Source organism: Nelumbo lutea, chromosome 5 (assembly GCF_056320005.1).
Source record: "Nelumbo lutea isolate HS-2025 chromosome 5, American lotus-T2T, whole genome shotgun sequence".
Taxonomy (NCBI): domain Eukaryota; kingdom Viridiplantae; phylum Streptophyta; class Magnoliopsida; order Proteales; family Nelumbonaceae; genus Nelumbo; species Nelumbo lutea.
In genome coordinates, this window is record NC_142688.1 from 32,615,432 (window position 1) to 32,636,960 (window position 21,529).

Sequence of the window (21,529 nt, forward strand, 5' to 3'; positions counted from 1 at the left end):
GAAAGTGCTGTTTTAGTGGAGTTTTAGAGAAACCTTCTAATCGATGTATTGAAGAGGGACTGTCAATGATCAGTTTATGTGCAATAATTCATGTGGGGTGTTTAAATGATCTAAAAAGTCACAGTTGTGAATTTTTGGACTTCTTGTAGTCGACCTATTGATAGGTATGCATAAGAAGTGGATTTCCGTGCATTTCATGTTAATAGAAGTGAGTGATAGGTGTGAGTATAGTGATGAAATCAGTTACAACACATGTTCTAGCTGTAGTTGATTGGTTGTGGTATAGTGTGGTGTTGTGAAGTGAGTTTTTCTTTCTTTTTATATACCCATGGCAACCCTTGGAGAGAACAGTGATAAAAAATCCAGTGTTATGATTCCCCCTAATTTTATGAACGTACAAATGACATCCATCAAGCTAAATGGTGAGAATTGTCTGCCATGGGCCATGTTAGTGGAGGTCTTTCTTAGAGCTATGAAGGTGAAACATGTGAAAGAGGAAAAACCCTCAATCATAGTTTTCAAGGTGCCAAGGTGAGGCTAGGCGACCACAGGGTGCCTAGGCATTGGAATTTTAAAATGTTAGTTTTCTTAGTTTGTACTTTATTTATGCTTTTCTAAGCTATTTTATTGGTTTTGTGTGCTAACTAGCAAGCATGTACACTAACTATTAACACTTAAATCATTCAAATGAGTATAAATTTCATGTAAAAAGCTAAAAATATAAAATATTATCAATTTAGCAATTAGCATGTATTCATGACTTCATGTTCAACATTAAATATATTATTTTCAATAAAAAGGAGTCTAAACCAACTAGGCAACTACACTATAAAACTAAACTAATAAATACTAAAAATATTTTTTAAATTCATAAAGAGTCAAAGACATACCTTTGAGTTTGAAGTGAACATTGAACATTGTCCTTCTTGAGTGCTCTCTTTTCTCATTTTTCCTTTAACACACACAAAAAAAAATCAATAATAAATTAAAAAAAAGGCATTGTAAATTTACAATAAAAAACTTATAAAAAAAATAAGAGTACAAAACATCCTAATTTTATTCAATGAAAAGAAGAAAAGAAGAAGAAGAATTTAAGAAGAGAAGAGTGTGGTTCGACTGTTTCTATTTGAAAACTGAAAAAAAAAAAATAAATGTAGGAACTAGGAAGGGAGGAGAGGAGTATAGGGGCAGAAGAAGGGGAAGAAGAAGAAGAAGAGGAGGGGAAGGGGATTAGGGGCAAAGAGGAATATAGGGGTGGAGCCCCTATTTTTTCAAAACAAAAGAGATCGAGACTAGCAATTGAGAATAGTCAGGGGCGAATGAGTGGAGCTGTGGAGGAAGGGTGGAGTATAGGGGCGGAGCCCCTATTTTTTTGAAAAAAAAAAGCAAAAAATGACTGAAGCTGGGCTGGAAGAAGAAGAAGAAACTTACGAATTGAAGTTGGAAGTTGGGCTGGAGATGGAGTTGGAAGCCTTCAGTTCTCCTCCCTCTTTAGTCAAGCAAAAGCCCTTGCAAGACAACTATAGAGGAGATGGGCCGAATGGCCCATAAACTGTCACTTCATGTTATGTTATGTTTCTCTCTGTTATGGGCCTTATTCTGGGCCCATACTCTGTAGTGTTTTGTTTTTTTGTATTTTTCTGCCCACTCAAGGGCCTCTCTGTAATTTATCAAAGATTAACTTAAATAAAAGAGTATTAGAGTGTTAGAGGGAGGTTAAGTTTGAACTCCTCATCCTCTAACTCTCCTTGCCGCAGTTCTCTCTCTCTCTCTTCTTCTCTAATCTTCTATTGTTAGTTTTTCTGGTTTTCTAGCACAGTCCCATACTTCTAGGACTGTTTTTCAACTTGGTATCAGAGCGGGTCGTTACTTGGGGTCCCTCATGTGGTTCTAGTTCAGCCAACTGCATGAGGAGGTTCTAGGGCTGAATGTTTACAGTCATTTGCCTGGTTCTTGGAGGTCATTGGAGGGTGCCCAAGTTTCTATACACTTGGAGAAGGGTTCGGTGACCAGGAGGAATCAGAGAGCAAGTTTTTTTTTCAGCCTGATTTGAAATAAAAAAAAAAGGGATTTCGAAGCTAGCTCAGAGAGCAAAGAGTTCGACCTAGTTTGAAGTTCAAACCAGAGATACTGTAAGTTGTTTTCTCAGTTCTTTGCTGAGTTATTTTTTGTTATTTGGGAGGACTGTTAAAGCATTCAAAGCACACCTCCATTCGGCCCACTGTTGCTAGACTGATTTCTGGGTTATTCTAGAAGTATTGTTCGGTTGTTATTGGGCTTCCAAACAGCTGAAAAACTGATTTAAATTAAGTGGTACAAGCCTTTACTTTAGTTCAGCTGCCTCTTGGACCTAGACAAAGTGTTCTTGAAGTGATTTCTGCTTGTTAACAGTGAAGTGTTGACTGTTGCATACATAGTGTTTGTAAAAGGTCCTCTTAGGTACTGTGGACTGTTTTCTTTGTTCTCCTTGGGAAATTATTGTTGGGAACCAAGAATACATATTGTTTGGAGGCCTGTTGATTGTTCCTTGAAGGCTGAATCAGGGTTTCTTCTCTTTGAAAGTGCTGCCACCGAACTTGGTTCTCACGGCTGTCAGTTCTGAACTGAGTTTGTGTGTTGCTGTGTTTGCTATTATTTCAACTCAATCTGAGTTCTTTGAAGTCAGATCACTTTTAAAGGCTCGCCGAAACCCTAATTGAAACTATTACATAATGGACTACTCAGAAATTGAGAACAAGAGCACTGCTGAATATGGACATAATTCGGGAACTACAACTGATTCCTTGTTGGCTGTAACTACAGTTAAATTGGATGGAACCAATTATTTGGCCTGGTCACAATCCGTAAAAATTCATATTTACAGTAGAGGAAAGTGGGGGTTTATGTCTGGGAGCAAGAAAGCTCCCCCAGAGGAGGATCCCTCCTATGAGAAATGAGTGCAGGAGAATTACACAGTGATTGGGTGGCTTGTGAACTCAATGCAGCCACAGATTAGCCAACATTACCTGTGGATGAACTCGGCTAAAGAAATCTGGGATAGTGTTGTAGAAACTTACTCCCAGAAGTTGAATGTGACATGGGATACCCCCAAGGATGCTGAAACCTACAGGAAATTGGTTGAAAGGAATAGGGTCTTTGAGTTCTTGACAGGGCTGAACTCTGAATACGACATTAAAAGCAAAACATCTTGTCCAAGGAAGATGTTTCATTGTCACAAGCATATACTTTGGTCAGCAGTGAAGAAAGTAGGAGGCAAGTGCAGGTTCAAGGAGTCGGTATCAATGATCATTTTGCAAATATGGGAATTAAACCCAAAGGGGTTACAGGAACTCACAGTGGCAAAGGAAGGAAGGAGGTGGTGTGTGAATATTGTAAGAAGCCGAAACACACAAAGGACAAGTGCTGGAAATTGCATCCCAATCTTGTACCTATCAGATTCCAGAAGAAGAATGATAGTAGAAAGACAGGAAGTGCACATGCAGCCACAAGCACAAATACAGAGGTTGAGTCTACCAGTGCACAGTTGGCAGCCATGAAAGCTAAATATGAGAAGTTTGGAAAGATGATCAGCCAACTTGAAAGTGTATCTTCATCATCCATCCCTTCTGGAAGTCCAGCCACCATTGCATTTGCTCACTCAGGTATAAGGGCTTCCGCTAACCATGCATCCACTTCAGGTAATCACAAAACCCCTTGGATCATAGACTCCGGTGCTTCTGATCACATGACCAACATTTCCACTTTGTTTGTTTCATATGATTTATTTCCTGGTCGTGACAAAATCACCTTAGCTGATGGTTCTCTAGCCCCTATTTCTGGCAAGGGAACTGTCAAGGCTACAGACTCCTTACTCGTATCTTCCACTCTTCATGTGCCTAAATTAAATACCAACTTATTATCTGTAAGTAGGCTGACCAAGTCATTGAATTGTTGTGTAACCTTTTTCCCTTCTCACTGTGTGTTTCAGGACATGAAGTCTTAGAAGGTGATTGAGAGTGGCCATGAAGCAAATGGAATATACTTGCTCGACACCCCTGGCCAATGCTTTGATCATCCCAAGAATGTTGCTTTTGGTTCTATTTTTTCAGAGTCTGTTAGTCAAATTATGTTTAGTCATTGTCGATTGGGTCATTTACCTTTTTCTGCTTTAAGCCATTTGTTTCCAAAACTGTTTAAGGGAGTCAGTGTGTCCAGTCTCAATTGTGAGTCCTGTCAGTTGTCAAAGCATTGTAGAAAAAATTACCCTGTGAGCAATAAAAGATCCTCTTTTCCTTTTCATATTGTGCACTCGGATGTGTGGGGGCCTTACCACTTATCCTCTATGGGGGGTTACAGATATTTAATCTTGTTTATTGATGACTTTTCTAGATTTACTTGGATATACTTAATGAAATCCCGGGATGAAGTCCCAAGACTTGTGAGGCAATTTCATGAGCTTGTTTTAACTCAATTTGAAACCAGAATTAAGGTTTTCAGGTCTGACAATGCAAAAGAGTATTTTAAGAAGAGTTTATCCTTGTATCTCTCTGACATGGGGGTTATTCATCAAAGCTCTTGTGTTAGAACCCCTGAACAAAATGGAGTTGCTGAGAGAAAAAATAGACATATTGTTGAAGTTGCAAGGAGCCTTTTGTTTGCCTCACATGTTCCCACAAGATTTTGGGGTGATGTTGTACTTACTACTACTTATCTCATAAACCGTATGCCATCCAGGGTTTTAGGGTTTAAATCCCCCTTCTGTCTTCTTCATTCAAACAAGGATCTCTTCCCAATTCCTCTTCGTGTGTTTGGCTGTACCTGTTATGTTCACATTCCAAGTGTGCTGAGACATAAGTTTGAACCAAAAGCCCACAAATGCATCTTCCTTGGTTACTCCCCCACACAAAAGGGTTATTGTTATTTTGATCCAAAGACTGGCACCCGACATGTCTCTATGGATGTTACCTTTGATGCACTTTCTCCTTTTTATGGTTCCTCTCAGGAAGGACATTGTCCACAGGGGGAGAGTCTGTCACAAGTTTTTGCCCTTCCTCTTCCTGTCCCAGTTGAGTCTCTTGACAAACCTGTATCCTCACTAAATGAATCAAAGGAAGATCAATCACTTCATACCTCTTGTCCTAGTGCCCCTATTTCTTTACCTCCTCATCCTCTCCATAATCCCAAAGTGTATCAAAGGCAGAGATCCAGGAATGAGCAAGTTGTTTCCCTTACAACAGATGAGACTCATACATTCCTAATCACAGATGAGATAACAGGTACTGCTTCAGCTCCTTTGGAATCATCCTTCCCAGACCTTGATGTCCCCATTGCTGTTAGGAAAGGGAAGCGGAAGTGTACTGCACACTGCATTTCCAAACACCTTTCTTATGACCTGCTTTCTCCTTCATACTTTGCCTATCTCTCTTCTGTTGCTTCTAACCCCATTCCTAGGTCTGTCTCAGAAGCTCTTGGGATTCCAGAATGGAGAGATGCCATGGAGATCGAAATGGATGCTCTACATGCAAATGGTACTTGGGAGGTGGTGGATTTGCCTGAAGGGAAGGATCCAGTTGGGTGCAAGTGGGTTTTTACCATTAAATACAGGGCTGATGGAACTATTGAGAGGTACAAGGCCAGACTTGTTTTAAAAGGCTACACACAGACATATGGGATTGACTACCTGGAGACTTTTGCCCCTGTTGCCATGATGACATCTGTGAGGGTTCTTTTATCTCTGGCAGTTCACTTTGATTGGCCTCTCTATCAGTTAGATGTAAAGAATGCATTTCTGAATGGTGACTTACATGAGGAGGTCTACATGTGTCTTCCTCCAGGGATGTATGGGAAAGATATGCAAGGAAAGGTATGTAAATTGAAGAAATCACTTTATGGTCTCAAACAATTTCCTAGAGCCTGGTTTGGGAGATTTAGAGCTGCACTTGTTAAATTCGGCTATGTTCAGACACAGTTAGATCATACTCTGTTTGTGAAGAAAAGTAAATCTCTAGCAATGTATCTCATTGTGTATGCTGATGACATTATAGTGACCGGTGATGATGCCTCAAGCATTCTGGCCCTTAAGTCTTTCCTCCGTACAGAATTTGAGATTAAGGATCTGGGGGAGTTGAGATATTTCCTTGGCATAGAAGTTGCCAGATCCAAGGATGGGATTCTTATTTCCCAAAGGAAATATGTTCTTGATTTGTTGTTTGAAACTGGAAAACTGGGTGCAAGACCAGCTGAACTCCCATTGATATGAGTCACAAACTTTCAGCTTCGGATGGAACTTTGTTGGAAGACAAAGGGGTTTTTCAGAGACTTCTTGGGAAGCTTCTGTACCTGTGCATGACTAGGCCAGATATTGCGTATGCTGTCAATTGCATTAGCCAGTTTATGCATGCTCCTAGAGATACTCATATGGCAGCAGCAGAACGGATTTTGTGCTATCTGAAAGGCTCTCCAGGGAAAGGAATTCTATTACCAAGCATGGTCATCTGAAACTTGAAGCCTATACTGATGCTGATTGGGCTGGAAATATTGATGATAGAAGATCTACTTCAGGGTATTGCAGTCTGGTGGCTGGTAATGTTGTCTCTTGGAGGAGTAAGAAACAATCTGTTGTGGCCCGATCCTCCGCACGGAGTATAGAGCCATGGCACATGGAGTCTCAGAATTGCTGTGGCTAAGGTCCTTAATGGAAGAACTTGGGATTGATCATGACAAACCCATGATGTTGTACTGTGATAATCAGGATGCCATCAATATTGCTCACAACCCGGTACAACATGATCGAACCAAACATATTGAAGTTGATCGACACTTTATTCGAGAAAGAGTCTTCTCCGGAGAAGTGTGTCTTCCATTCATTACTTCTGAAGGACAATCAGCAGACTTTCTCACCAAGGGCATTTCCAAGGCAAGGCTTCATCATGACACTGGCAAGCTTGGCATGATTAACATCTATGCTTAGCTTGAGGGGAAGTGTAGAGGAGATGGGTCACATAGTCTGTCACTTCATGTTTTGTTATGTTTCTCTCTGTTATGGGCCTTATTTTGGGCCCATACTCTGTAGTGTTCTGTTTTTTGTATTTTTCTGCCCACTCAAGGGCCTCTCTGTAATTTATCAAAGATTAACTTAAATAAAAGAGTATTAGAGTGTTAGAGGGAGGTTAATTTCGAACTCCTCATCCTCTAACTCTCCTTGCTGCAGTTCTCTCTCTCTCTCTTCTTCTCTAATCTTCTCTTGTTAGTTTTTCTGGTTTTCTAGCGCAGTCCCATACTTCTAGGACTGTTTTTCAACTATAACAAAACAAATGAACAATGTATTCTATTAGTATTGGCTTAATAATAAAATGTTAATATGTAACCAATTCTATTTTAAAACAATATATTAGCCAATAAAAATATCAGAATAATAAATATGAAAAAAAATTCTTAAATTTATTTAGGCACCCGCATAAGTCTCTAGGTTGTCACCTAGTATACAAAACCAGGTGTTTGGGTGAGGCGACACTATAAAACCGCTTAGTCGCCTAGGTGACACCTAGGTGCCACCTTGACAACAATGCCCTCAACTTCCCAAGGATATAGTGATTGGGAACAAGAAGATGTACAAATAATAACATGGTTATTGAATAGTATGGAACCCAAAATCAATTTGAATTTTATGTTTCTTGATACAGCTAAGGAGATGTGAAACCATGTCAAGAAGCTTTATTCTGGACAAGATAATACTACAAGCGTATATCAGCTCTATCAAGAATATTTTAATCTACAACAAGGAAATCAAACACTTGGGGAGTATTATGCTAGTATGAGAACCTTCAGAATGAGCTAAATATCTATCATCCTTTGACATTAGATGTTAAAATTCAACAGAAACAAAGAGAGCAACTGGATGTGACTAGATTTGTAATGGGTTTGAAGGCTGAGTATGAACGAACCAATAGAGCTCAGATTCTAAGAGGCTCTACTCTTCCCTCTCTTGAGAGGTGTTTGCACGACTCTATATGATTAATATTGGGTCTTCAAAGAGTTCCACGGTTTCAAATAGATCAGCCTTTGCAGTGATGAGAGGAGGAGGCCGTGGAAATAAATGAGGAGGTCGCAAAGTTTAGGGAGGTCGTGGTGGTGGATGTAATGGAGGTCGAGACTCAAGGGGAGGTCATGGTGGAGGTAGTAGTTATGGGCCTAGAAAGTGTACACACTGTAGGATGGAAGGACACACTATTAATTTTTTCTATGATCTACATGGACCACCTTCTACATGGGCTAATCATGTGACAACAAGATGCGGTGGTGAAGCAATTGATACCCAGCTAACTGACCAAGCACCTTCTACATCTACTAGTGCTTTTGGGAAGGAGGTAACGAGTATGAAAGGTTTCTTTAGGATACTTCCCAACAGAATACGACTACTCTTCCCTACTCAAGTATGGCTTGTCTGGCTTCCAAAATTTCACCCTGGATTATGGATTCTAGAGCTACCAATTATATGACTAGGACTCCATGTTTGTTTTCCTTCTTTTCTCCATCTTCTACATCACAAACAGTTACTTTAGCTAATGGTCTACCTCTCTCATTTGTGGTGTTGGCAATGTAGACATTGCATCATTATCTTTATCTTCAGCTTTGTATGTGCCCAACTTCCCTTTCAATCTTATGTTTATTAGAAAATTGACCAAATCTCTAAATTTTTCTATAACTTTCTTTCCTGTCTCTTGTATTTTTAGGATCTCAAGACGGGGATGAAGATTGGTGGAGGGCATGAAGCCGGTGGATTGTATTATCTTGATTATATTATTCGTTTTGATAATGGGAAATATTTCTATACCTTGTTTCAAGAATACTTAGAACAACACGGAATCATCCATCAAAAACCTCTTGCACTTATACACCTCAAAAAAATGGGGTGGTTGAACGCAAGAACCGTCATCTGCTTGAAACTACTCGGTCCTTTTGCATCATATGAGTGTTCCTAAACGTTTTTTGAGTGATGTTATTCTTATAGCTTGTTTTCTCATTAACCAAATGCCATTGTCTATCTTTAAAGCTCGATCTCCCTTCTTAGTTTTGTTTCCTACATTTGTCTCCCTTTCCCCTTATTCCCAAGGTTTTCGGGTGTGTATACTTTGTTCATAATCTACGCCTAGGAATGGACAAGTTAGATGCACGCTCTACAAAGTGTATCTTTCTTGGATACTTTCAAACGCAGAAGGGCTATAAGTGTTATAATCCTTCTTCTCAATGTTCTTTTGTGTGCCCTGATATTACCTTCTTTGAATCTATTCTGTTCTTTACAAGTGGTGATGTTTCTTCTTGATCTTGTGTGCTTCCACTTCCAATTTCTATTGATAACCCCATTCCTCTTATTCTTGTTTCTCCCAAGTCTTCACTTCATTGCAGGTTCTTACTAAGCGACTACAAATTAGGCACGTGTATACACATGGACAAATTCTGGCTCCTCTAATTTCTTCTCCGTTAATAGATCCAATAGTTGTTTCTAACCCTATGGTGCCCTCTCAGTTTGACCTTAACCTTCCCATTACCTTGCGAAAAGGTAAACATAGTTGTACTTTGCATCCTATTTCTAACTATGTTTCTATCTCTCATTTTTTTTGCTTCCCATCATTAGTTTATTTCCCTTTTGTTTATTGTTTATATTCCTAAGAATGTCCAGGAAGCTATTATCTTCCCAAAGTGGCATCAAGCAATGGAAGAACTCTTAGCCCTTGATCACAATCACACGTGGGAGCCTACCATTTTTTCTCCTAGTAAGCATGTTGTAGGTTGTAAGTGAGTGTATACCATCAAATACTTGCTAGATGGAAGAATAGAGTGCCTAATGGCTAGGTTGGTTGCGAAAGGGTACTCTTAGTTGTATGGTGTAGATTATATAGAGATATTCTATCTTGTTTCCAAGATTGGCTCAGTTCGTAAGTTGATATCCTTAGCAACTATGTATGATTGGCCCCTATTTCAACTTGGCATTAAAAATGCCTTACTACGCAATGATCTTAGTGAAGAAGTGTGTATGGAGCAACCACCAGGGTTTGTTGCTCAGGGGGAGGATGGTAAGGTGTGCAAACTTAAGAAGGAAATTTATGGACTGAAAAAATCTTTGCATGCCTGGTTTGGTAGATTCAATGAGGTAGTTAAAGATTTTGGTATCAAGCAATGTCAAGTTGATTATTCGATGTTCAGCTATGATTCTAAAGCTGGAAAGGTTCTATTTGTGGTTTATGTAGATGACATTGTCATTACAGGTAGTGATAAGTTGGGGGTTGATTAATTGAAGGGCTTTTTGCATGATCACTTTCATACAAAATACCTCGGCAAACTAAAATACTTCTTAGGCCTAGAAGTTGCAAGGTTGAAGCATGACATAAATTTTTATTTGAGGAAGTATATGCTTAACTTGTTAGAAGAGATAGGATATAGAACTATGGCATACACAACTTTCTAGTGTGAAGAGTCCTAATGAGGAAGGGGGTATTTATAGATTTTTGACAAGGGAATGGAGGGGCTGAAATAGGGAGACAAGGGAGATCAAGGGCTGAGGTTTAAATTACTTTTTTTTTTGAAGGAAATGAATAGGGGAAGGGGCTGTCAAGACAGCTTTGGGGGAGATTCTCTCAATCAAGTTAATAAGAGGAAAATTTCACCAATTTACCTAAATTGAACATTTCAAGTTTAGGAGATTGCCTTGATTGATTGAAAGCTCCTTAGCTGGTTAAATCTTGAATTTTAAGATAATTCTAGAGTATGGGGGGAAGTTCTGGTCGTGAGATGCCTTAGGTTCAAAGTTGTAGTGAAGAGGATACCAAATAGAAGACTTGAGTAGAGTTTAACTTCGGGTCTCAAGATGGAGGGGTTAACAGTGTCAGAATTGGACGACCTTAGTACTGTTAGACTCGGAATTTTGAGCTCTATCCATCTCCAAGGTTGAATTTCAGATTTAATGTGGGATATGGTTCAGGATAAAAAATGATCCCAATCGGACGACCAGAATCTGTTCCAGCTTTGGGTCTTAAGATGAAGGGGTAAACGGTGTTGGATTTGGGTGATCTTGGTGTCATCGGATTTGGATTTTCAAGCTCTATGTACCTATGGTTTTGTATTTCTGATTTGGCATGAGATTAAGTTCAAGACCAAAATGACCCCGATTGGACGATCGAAATCAGTTCCGTCTTTGGGTCTTAAGACGAAGGGGTAAACGGTGTTGGATTTGAATGATCTTGGAGTCATCAGATTTGAATTTTTGGGCTCTACATATCTATGGTCTCGAATTTCTGATTTGATGTGAGATGAGGTTAAAGATCAAAATGACCCTAATCAAACAATCGAAATCGGTTCCAGCTTCGGGTCTTATGACGAAGGGGTAAACGATGTTGGATTCGGGTGATCTTGGTGTCATAGGATTTGGATTTTTCAAGCTCTACATACTTATGGTTTTGGATTTCTGACTTGATGCGAGATGAGGTTCAAGATCAAAATAACCCCGATCGGACGATCAGAATCGGTTTCGGCTTCGGGTCTTAAGATGGTGTTGGATTCGAGTGGTCTTGGAGTTGTCGGATTTGGATTTTTGGGCTCTACATACCTATGGTCTCGGATTTCTGATTTGATGTGAGATAAGGTTTAGGATCAAAATGACCCCGATCGGACGATTAGAATCAATTCTAGCTTTGGGTGTTAGGGTGAATGGCTAAATGGTGTCGGGTCTAGGTGACCGTGATCTAGGTGTTGTCGAATTTGGATTTTTGGGCTCTACGTACCTATGGTCTTGTATTTCTGATTTGACATGAAATGAGGTTTAGGATCAAAATGACTTTGATCGGACAATCGGAATTGGTTCTAGCTTTGGGTTTCAAGATGATGGGGTAAATGATGTTGGATTTTGGTGATCATGGTGTCATCGGACTTGGATTTACATGAAATGAGGTTAAGGATCAAAATGACTCTGATTGGACAATCAGAATTAGTTCCAACTTCGGGTCTTAAGATGAAGGGGAAAACGATGTCGGATTTGGGTGATCTTGGTTTCATCGGACTTGGATTTTTGGGCTCTATGTATCTATGGTGTTGGATCTTTGATTTGACGTGAAATGAGGTTAAGGATCAAAATGACTCTGATCGGACAAGCGGAATCGGTTCTAGCTCCGGGTCTTAAGATGGAATAAATAGTATCGAATTTCAGTGATCTTGGTGTCGTTAGGTTTGGATTTTTGGGCTCTATGTACCTATGGTTTTAGATCCTTGAGGCCCCATTGTAAAATTCCAAAAATGCCCCTAGATCAATTAAGTGGTTAGCTAAAGCTTGAAGCTTGAAGTGCTTCTAATTACTTCTTATTGTTTAGAAAAGATCCCAGGGTATTACAATTCTCCTCTTGTATGTGGATGACATGTTGTTGACCGAAGATGATAGAGAGGGAATTCAAGACCTGAAGTTTCTTCTTCAGAGTTACCTTCACATGAAGGATTTGGGTCCTCTTACCTATTTCTTAGGACTTGAAGTTCAAAGGAGTCACCAAGGATATTTCATTTGCCAACACAAGTATGCCTTTGATCTTGTTAAGTTGGCCAGCCTTACTGATGATAAACAGGTTGATACTCCCTTGGAGCTGAATGTTAAATTGTCCAAGTCAAAAGGTTCCTTACTTATTGACTATCAACAACTTGTGGGGTCTCTCGTTTATGTCACTATGACTCGTCCTGGCATCTTACATGCGGTTCAGGTTGTAAGTCAGTTTGTTTCTGCCCCCCATCAACCCCATTCCCCATTTGATTGTTGTATATCGGATTATTAGCTATGTTTGGGGCACTTTATCACAGGGACTATTCTTCTCTTCGTCCTCCCCTATCCAATTGAGGGCCTATGCTGATGCAGATTGGGCAGGCTGCCCCAACACACGGCATTCCACTACCAAGTGGTGTGTCTTCATGAGTGGTTCTCTTATCTCATGGAAATGCAAGAAACAACAAACTATCTCCAAGTCATCTACAGAAGTGGAGTACAAGGAAATGTCATTTGTATGTAGTGAAATTGTTTGACTTCAATCTCTATTTAGGGAACTCGGTCACTCCTCTACTCCTATCCCTCTGTATACAAACAACACTATTGCTATAAAGATTGCTTCTAACCCTGTCTTTCATGAAAGGACGAAGCACATTGAGGTGGATTGCCACTTTATCTGAGACTTGTTTCTTGTTGGCTTTATCTCTCTCCCTCATGCCGCCTTCAATGCGCAAGTTGCTTATATCTTCACAAAGTCCATGATGAGATCCAGACATTTATTCCTTGTGGGTTGCATCAGTTTGAGGGGGAGTGTGTAGAGTCCCAATGATGTATCTTATTCTGTAGTCCCTATTGTATTGTATTTTCCTTGTTATTTTCTTCTTTAGTCCTGTGAGGACTTTTATGTATATATATATATATATGTTGGATCTTGGGGAGGGATCAATTGATTCAGTTTTTCACCCCAGAATTGTGTTCTCTTCTCTTGTATGAACTGGTTGTATGATAGTGAGTTAGTGTGATTAATGAACCTCCTCCAAGAGATTGGGTATACACTCAACAATACTATGAAGTCGCATTGTGACAACCAAGCTGCTGTTCACATCGCATAATCCAGTTTTCCGCGAGAGAACAAAACACATAGAAACTAACTATCATTTTGTAAGAGAAAAGTGCTCAATGGAGTGATAAATACATTATATGTGAACACAGGGAGTCAGTGGGCTGATTTGTTTACAAAAGGGTTGAGTTGAGGAAAAGTGGATTATGTACGTAACAAGCTGGGATTATATGATATATAGTCACCAGATTGAGGGGGAGTGTTAGAGTCGACAGTCTAGGGGTATTTGAGTCATTTCATAATGTTTTACTTTAAGTTATTTTATCTATTGTGTTTGAGGTTGAGTAGAGTGCCCCATACATAAAGAAGGGTAGAAAGGTCTTTGTGCTTAAAGTTTGAAATCTCTCTCTCTCTCTCTCTCTCTCTCTATTTGATGTCATTGTATAGAGATTGTTCACACCAACTGGTGTTTCCTGTGGTTATTTTCATTTTAGATAAAACAGTTTTTGCATCTGAGAATAACATAGCCTGAGTATCCCCCAGAGAGAGGAATCTTCTGAGACCTCTGATGACTGCCCAGATTTCAGCTTTGGCTAGGGCCTTTTCACAAGGTTGTCATACAATAATTTGTGCTTCCCGTGAGCCTAAGAAAAGCCATGGACTTCAAAAACTACCTATATCTTAATGAAATGTGCTATGATATTATGTTTAAACACAATGCACACAAAAACTTTTGTTTCAATTTATCAATCATTTCGTTATGCTTATTTTATATTTATGGTAATTTGATAAGGACATAACCAATGCTGGTTCTTGCTACCTGAGATCTTGGAAGGGGTAGAATTGATTTGGACCTAACCTCTGGCATTTATTGCTCAGAATAGATTTTACCTTTGGACAAGAAGAGATCCCCTTTAACAAGGCATTCTAGTTGATATGCCATCATTTTGGTCTCTTGGCCCAAAAGTGGGTCTTTGATGATTTGTCTATATATTCGATCATCCAAAAGAGATAACAGACCTGATCGATTGCTATTAGGAGAGGTTATTTGTACTCCATCATGGTCAGGTGTTTTTGGTTTCTAGGTGCTGCAGATTTGTGGATGTGAGGGTTTAAGGCTGCAATTTCACTTAGAACATTCTTCATTGAAGTTCTTGTCTTTTACATCTAGTTCTTACTGCATTTTTTTAATTAATAGAATGCCATCATCTATTCTGCATAGTAATACTCTGTTTTTTTCCTTCTCAATCTCCTTTTCCTTTGGCTCCACGTATCTTGGGTTGTGACTATTTTGTTCAACTCCTTGGTCCAGGTATAAATTGGATGCCAAGGCTGTAAAATGTGTTTCTTGGCCATCCTTGTACAAAGAATAGAAATAAGTGTTACAATCCTACTTTTAGAAAGTCCTTTGTCTGTTCCAATGTTACTTTCTTTGAATTTATGCCCTAATTTGCTCTCGATATTGTTTCTACTAATGATTCTATGGTGTCTTTGCCTATTCTCATCATCATCATCATCACCCATGCCTTGTCCCAACTATATGGGGTCAGCCACATGAATCCTGTTTTGTCAATCTGTTCTATTCATGCCATATTCACTGTTGAATTTTTTAGTGATTAAATCATTTCTTACTACTTCTACCCATGTCCTCTTTGGTCTACCCCAAGCAAGCTCTTCTAGCCCCTTCAATGTGTAACAAATCACTTTTTCTAACTAGTGCAATAGGTGTTTGATGCACATGCCCAAACCATCTTAGTCTACTCTCTCTCATTTATCACCTATTGAGCTACTCCCAGGTTCCTATGGTAAGTTCATTCCTAATCCTATCTTTCTAGTTTTCCCACTCATCCATCTTAACATTCGCATTTCTGCGACATTCATTTTGCGGACATGTTGCTTGACTGCCCAACTCTCTGATCCATACAACATAGTTCCCCTATCACATAAAAGTCCAAATATACCCCTCCATTTTGCCTATCCTTCTCTAATTCTTTGGGTGACATCCTCCTCAATCTCCCCCTTGTTATGAATTATCTCTCCCCTAGTTGTATCTCTTTTTTTGGGGGCGGGGGTGGGGGGGGTGGGGGATTGGGTGTTTTTGAATTGGATACTTCTCTGTTTGATTAAGGTGTCTCTTCACTATAATAATATTTTTGACCAAGATATTTATTATGTTAATATGCTTTACATTTTGACTACAAAGTCAAGTCTCACTGTTTGTAATTGTATTTGCTTTTTAGTATGTGGTGGTGGATCTGGAAAGCATCCTCAGTTTATTCCATCAACTCCAAGGTGGGCTGTTGCTAATGGTGCAGCTGTTATATTAAGTGTCTGTGATGAGGAAGTTGCTCGCTATGAAACTGCTACCTTAACAGCAGCTGCTGTACCTGCACTTTTGCTTCCTCCTCCAACAACACCTCTCGATGAGCACTTAGTGGCTGGATTGCCAGCTCTTGAGCCATATGCACGCTTATTCCATCGGTAGATATCTAGTTCTTTCATTGTTTTTCACTGCTTTTTCCATAATAATATTTCTAAAGCTGTTTTTTTCTCCTCATTAGGTATTATGCAGTTGCTACCCCAAGTGCTACTCAGAGACTTCTGCTTGGACTTCTAGAAGCACCACCATCATGGGCTCCAGATGCACTTGATGCTGCTGTACAACTTGTTGAGCTCCTTAGGGCAGCTGAAGATTATGCATCTGGTGGCATGAGGGTAAGGCCCAAAGGGCACAATATGCTTGTTTTAACTACATATAGCTTGCATGATGAATATCATGCTGAATAGATGCATTTGCACAAATAGAATTAGATTGTTTTTCCTGATAAGATTTCACTAGGGGTGATGTTTATTTTATGTCTTGAATTCCATGTTCTTGGGAGATCCAAGGTTCCTATGAAAACCTCATAATGCAGGATGTCTAAGGGAATTATATTAAGCTGGTGTTGGACAGATTCATAAAGTAGACAACATCCACTCTAAATTGGATTAGGTTGATGAAGTCTTGGAAAGGTGATGGATCATGTAACTCATGTACCCACGTTTAGATATTGAATCTTTGAACTTTGAATATGGGGAAGGAGTTGTCCATCTCTTTATGTACATTTTTTCTATAGTTAGTGTTTCTGAGGTTTGGTTAAGTCAATAGTAGTACTCATAGTCAAATGGAATGTTTATGGTGTTCCTGGAAGGCAGGAATAGAAAAGCAACTACTGCCTTTGTTGGTTAGGTCAATTGATAACGTAGTGCTTTCAAGCAATTCTGCCTTAGCTGAGTGACAGTTCCTGGTTTTATTGGGCGTACTTACTTCAAGTCTTATTTCCATTGTTGGGTTGACCTCATCTCGCATTTTTTACCTAATAAGAGTTGTTTCATGGAAGCACTAGTTAAACTCCATTTCCCCTTTAGTTTGTTAGTTGCATTTCACTTGTTTTACTCTTTTTAGTACTGGAATGATAATATTATAATACCATTTTACTGGAGAGAAAAGTGCAGCCTTTGTTTTGTATTTCTTCCATATGTTCTTTGTTGTCTTGATTTCTTGATACAGCTCCTTTAGTTTGTTAGTTGCATTTCACTTGTTTTACTCTTTTTAGTACTGGAATGATAATATTATAATACCATTTTACTGGAGAGAAAAGTGCAGCCTTTGTTTTGTATTTCTTCCATATGTTCTTTGTTGTCTTGATTTCTTGATACAGCTCCCAAGGAATTGGATGCATTTGCATTTCTTGCGTGCAATTGGGATTGCAATGTCCATGCGAGCAGGTATTGCTGCAGATGCAGCAGCAGCTTTACTTTTTCGTATACTTTCACAGCATGCATTGCTTTTTCCTCCACTGAGGCATGCTGAAGGAGTTGAGGTTCAACATGAACCTCTTGGTGGTTATATTTCATGCTATCGGAAACAGGTAATTAAGTCCATTTATTATTTGTACATGACTCTTACATTCTAAGGATTCAATATAATTTAGGATAAAATATAAAAACATCCCCTGGATTTTCTGACAATCATATAAACCTCCCTTGTGTTTTGACTGTAACATAAACCTCCCCAGTAGTTTTGAAAACATGTAGAGTTACCTTCCTTTCGTACTGACGTAATGCATTTTCAAATATCAGATTTACCCTCGAGTCAAACTGACATTCTACCTGATTAACTTTAATAACAAATAAATAAACAAAAATGAAGAATTGATTTCGTTTTCTCATGCTTGTTCTCCTCTGTTACAGATGGTATCCTTCTACCTCTAAAATTCCCTCCAAAACCAGGTTTTCCCAAGTTCAAATTGAACTCATCCCACCTCCCCACTCCATCAGGTACAACTTCAAAAGGTTGTTCATTTACTAACTCCTTCCTGGCACACTTTGTTCTTCTATATTCATCTTTCATGTTTCTCCAACCACTCTCAACAGCAGCTAATTTCCCCCCGCACCCCTCTTATTTTTTGGATGTGGTCTTCCACTACCACGATTTACCACTGGGAAGCAGCCATCTCCTAGTGCTGGGTCCATTAATTCCTCAGCACATGCCTCTCTTCTATACTTGGTTCCCAAACCACTCTCATCAGCAAATGTTTCCAGTCATGTCTTGGAAATGGCCTTTCCACAGTATTATTTGCTGCTGGATGACCCATCAATCTGTGTCCAAAGTTATTTCTTTTCTAGTTCGAATCCATGTTCTCACACTCTTAGATTTCTCTCTGAACTGACATACATTCATGGCCTTCATGTTATGTGCTGTCCCAACTGATCAACATATTAGTCCTCCACGTTCTTGGGAAGTTGGAGATGTCTCTGAGACAAAGGAGCTCAACTACTGAGGAGTCCTAGCCCATTGGACTTGTTGTAAGGCCACTACCTCCCCTTGTCATGGATCTTATTTTCTGACTTTGGATGTGGGGTTCATTTTGTCTCATGCTTTTGGAAGCACAGTTGATGATAATCCAATCCATTAAAGTTGTGAGGATGCTGCCGCATACCCTCCATCAATTCCATGACATTTTTAGGTGGATACATCAATTGTGGTATAGAGGTGGCAAGATTCGAAATAGTTAGAGGCCACAATGGAGCAGCTCTGTTTCTATCACAATTCACAATCATATCTTGTGACTTTTTATTCGAGGAGGTGTTCCAACAAGGTGGGCAATGGAGATTTTGGAGAAAAAATGATGAAGTAGCAGCAAACAAAAAGAAATGCTTGGAAGCTAAAGCAAAAGATAGGTGTGAATTAAAAAATAGAACTAAATAGAAAATACAGTTCATTTGAAGACGGTGGTTGAATGTCAGCTTGACCCCAAGGGTAAAACTGGTATTTTAAAAATTAATGCATTACCTCAGTAAGAAAGAGAGGTAACTGTGTGTTTTTTCAAAACTATAGGGGAGATTTTTGTTACAGTCAAAACAAGGGAGTTTTTTATGATTGTCAGAAAACCAAGGGGATGTTTTTATATTTTACCCTATAATTTACCTGGCTGTAATTATTTCATCATTTTGATGTCATTGTCCTCATGTCTGCTTGATTTTCCAAGTCAGTTTGATGGAACTGTCGTTAAAATATGTGAAAATGTCTTCCAAGCAGATAGAAGTGCCAGGAGCAGAAGCCACTATTGAAGCCACAGCCCAAGGGATTGCATCTATGTTTTGTGCCCATGGCCCTGAGGTTGAATGGAGAATTTGTACCATCTGGGAGGTTGCTTATGGCCTGATTCCATTAAGCTCCTCAGCTGTTGATTTGCCAGAGATAATTGTTGCAACCCCACTGCAACCTCCTGTTTTATCATGGAACCTGTACTTACCACTGCTGAAAGTGTTAGAATATCTTCCTCGTGGTAGTCCATCTGAAGCATGCCTTATGAGGATATTTGTTGCTACAGTGGAAGCAATTCTGCGAAGAACATTTCCTCCCAAATCCTCCAGAGAACAAATAAGGAAATCAAGATTTTTGCTTGACATTGGGTCTGCCTCCAAGAACCTTGCTGTGGCAGAACTTCGTACTATGGTTCATTCACTATTTTTAGAATCACGTGCCTCCATAGATCTTGCTTCACGCCTTCTGTTTGTTGTGTTAACTGTGTGTGTCAGTCATGAAGCTCAGCCTAATGGGAGTAAGAGACCAAGATGTGATGATATTTATCCTACAAATGAAGTTACTGAGGACTCTCAGGTGATAAATGAGAAAAATGGGGAGGTGAGAACTAGAAAAGTGAAAAGACAAGGGCCTGTTGCAGCATTTGATTCTTATGTTCTTGCTGCTATTTGTGCTTTAGCTTGTGAACTGCAGCTGTGTCCTTTGATTTTAAAAAGTGATAAACGCTCAAATTTTAAAGATGCATCAAGCACACCCAAGCATGAAAAAGTAAATGGATCATCTAATGACTTGCGTAATGGTATGGGAGCTGCAATCTGTCATACTCATAGGATATTAAGAATTTTAGAGGCACTTTTTTCTTTGAAGCCATCTTCTGTTGGCACCTCATGGAGTTATAGTTCAAATGAGATTGTTGCTGCAGCCATGGTTGCTGCTCATGTTTCTGAACTTTTCAGACGTTCAAAGGTTTGTATGCATGCTCTCTCTATCCTGATGCAGTGCAAGTGGGACAATGAGATTTACACCCGAGCATCTTCTCTTTATAACCTCATTGATATTCATGGAAAAGCTGTTGCATCCATTGCTGTGAAGGCAGAGCCCCTAGCAGCACACTTGGTACAGGCACCATTATGGAAAGATTCCTCAGTATGTAACACTGGTAGAAAACAAGTAAATTATTCAAAGACTAACTGCTTCAAATCAGAGTCATCATCAACTAGTTGGCCTGAAGGTGATAGTGATTCAACTCATTCAAAAAGCTTCCTAAAATGTGAGAAAGCATCACTTTCAAATGACAGAATTGTGAATACAATGGCAAAAAGTATAGAAAATTTTTCAATGGACGCTTCCGATTTGGCCCATTTCCTGACAATGGACAGGCATATAGGACTTAATTGCAGTGCAAAAGTTCTTCTAAGATCTGTGCTTGCGGAGAAACAAGAATTGTGCTTCTCTGTTGTTTCACTTTTGTGGCATAAGTTAATTGCATCCCCAGAAACACAGCCAAGTGCCGAAAGCACTTCTGCTCATCAGGGGTGGAGGCAGGTACTGTTCATCTACACTGACATACACATGTGGCTAGTTCTAAGGTTGTTCAAGTTTTTTCTGGTTGATGTAAATGAAAAAACAAAATAGATTTCTAAAATGAAAATATTGGAATTTTTTCACAAAAACAAATGTGATTCAGTCCAATAAAAATCTGTAAAATATTTTCAGATTATAACAAAAAGAGAAAAAGAAAGAACAAGAAAACAAGAAGATGGAGAAGGGAAAAAAGAAGTGTTCCATGGTCTCCTGTTCCACCTCTCTTATCTTTTATTAATCTTACTAAGATTGAGCAAATTACAAGTCTGCCCTTAAGTGGGCGGCCAGTTCATCAACATACTTAAAAAGCACAAAAGGAATTAATAGGCCCATAGAGGAAAGGCCCATTAGCAAACAAAGCAACTAGAAAGAACTAATAATAAATACTGATGGGATAGGGCCCATTTGACCTAGTCTCTCTACACTCCCCCTTAAGCTAAGCATAGATATCAATCATGCCTAGCTTGCTTATATAGTGAACCAGCTTTCCTTAGGAACACCTTTTGTTAAAACATCAACCAACTGTTCTTCAAAAGCAATAAATGGTAGGTAGACTTCTCCTGAAGCAACTCTCTCCCATATAAAATGCTTATCAACCTCTATGTGCTTAGTTTTGTCATGTTGAACAGGATCATGTGCAATGTTGATAGCAACCTGGTTGTTAGAATATTTTTTTTTATTGGACTGGTTGTCAGAATATAGCATCATTAACTTCTCACAAACAATACCCAATTCTTTTAAAAGTGATCTTAACCACAAAAATTCTAAAACTCCATGTGTTGTTGCCTTGTACTCTACT

General features: G+C 39.2%; 1 protein-coding gene across 5 annotated transcripts in view; it reads left to right on the forward strand.

Annotated features, from left to right (window-relative positions):
* LOC148851519 (protein GIGANTEA-like) overlaps positions 1-21,529 on the forward strand; it is a 115,939-nt gene that overhangs the window by 70,259 nt on the left and 24,151 nt on the right. For all 5 annotated transcript variants that reach the window (XM_088946831.1, XM_088946829.1, XM_088946832.1 and 2 more), the window contains 4 exons: positions 15,797-16,037; positions 16,118-16,271; positions 17,258-17,467; positions 19,138-20,691. In XM_088946831.1, coding sequence (XP_088802957.1) covers positions 15,797-16,037; positions 16,118-16,271; positions 17,258-17,467; positions 19,138-20,691 — 2,159 coding nt within the window. The remainder of the gene's footprint in view (positions 1-15,796; positions 16,038-16,117; positions 16,272-17,257; positions 17,468-19,137; positions 20,692-21,529) is intronic.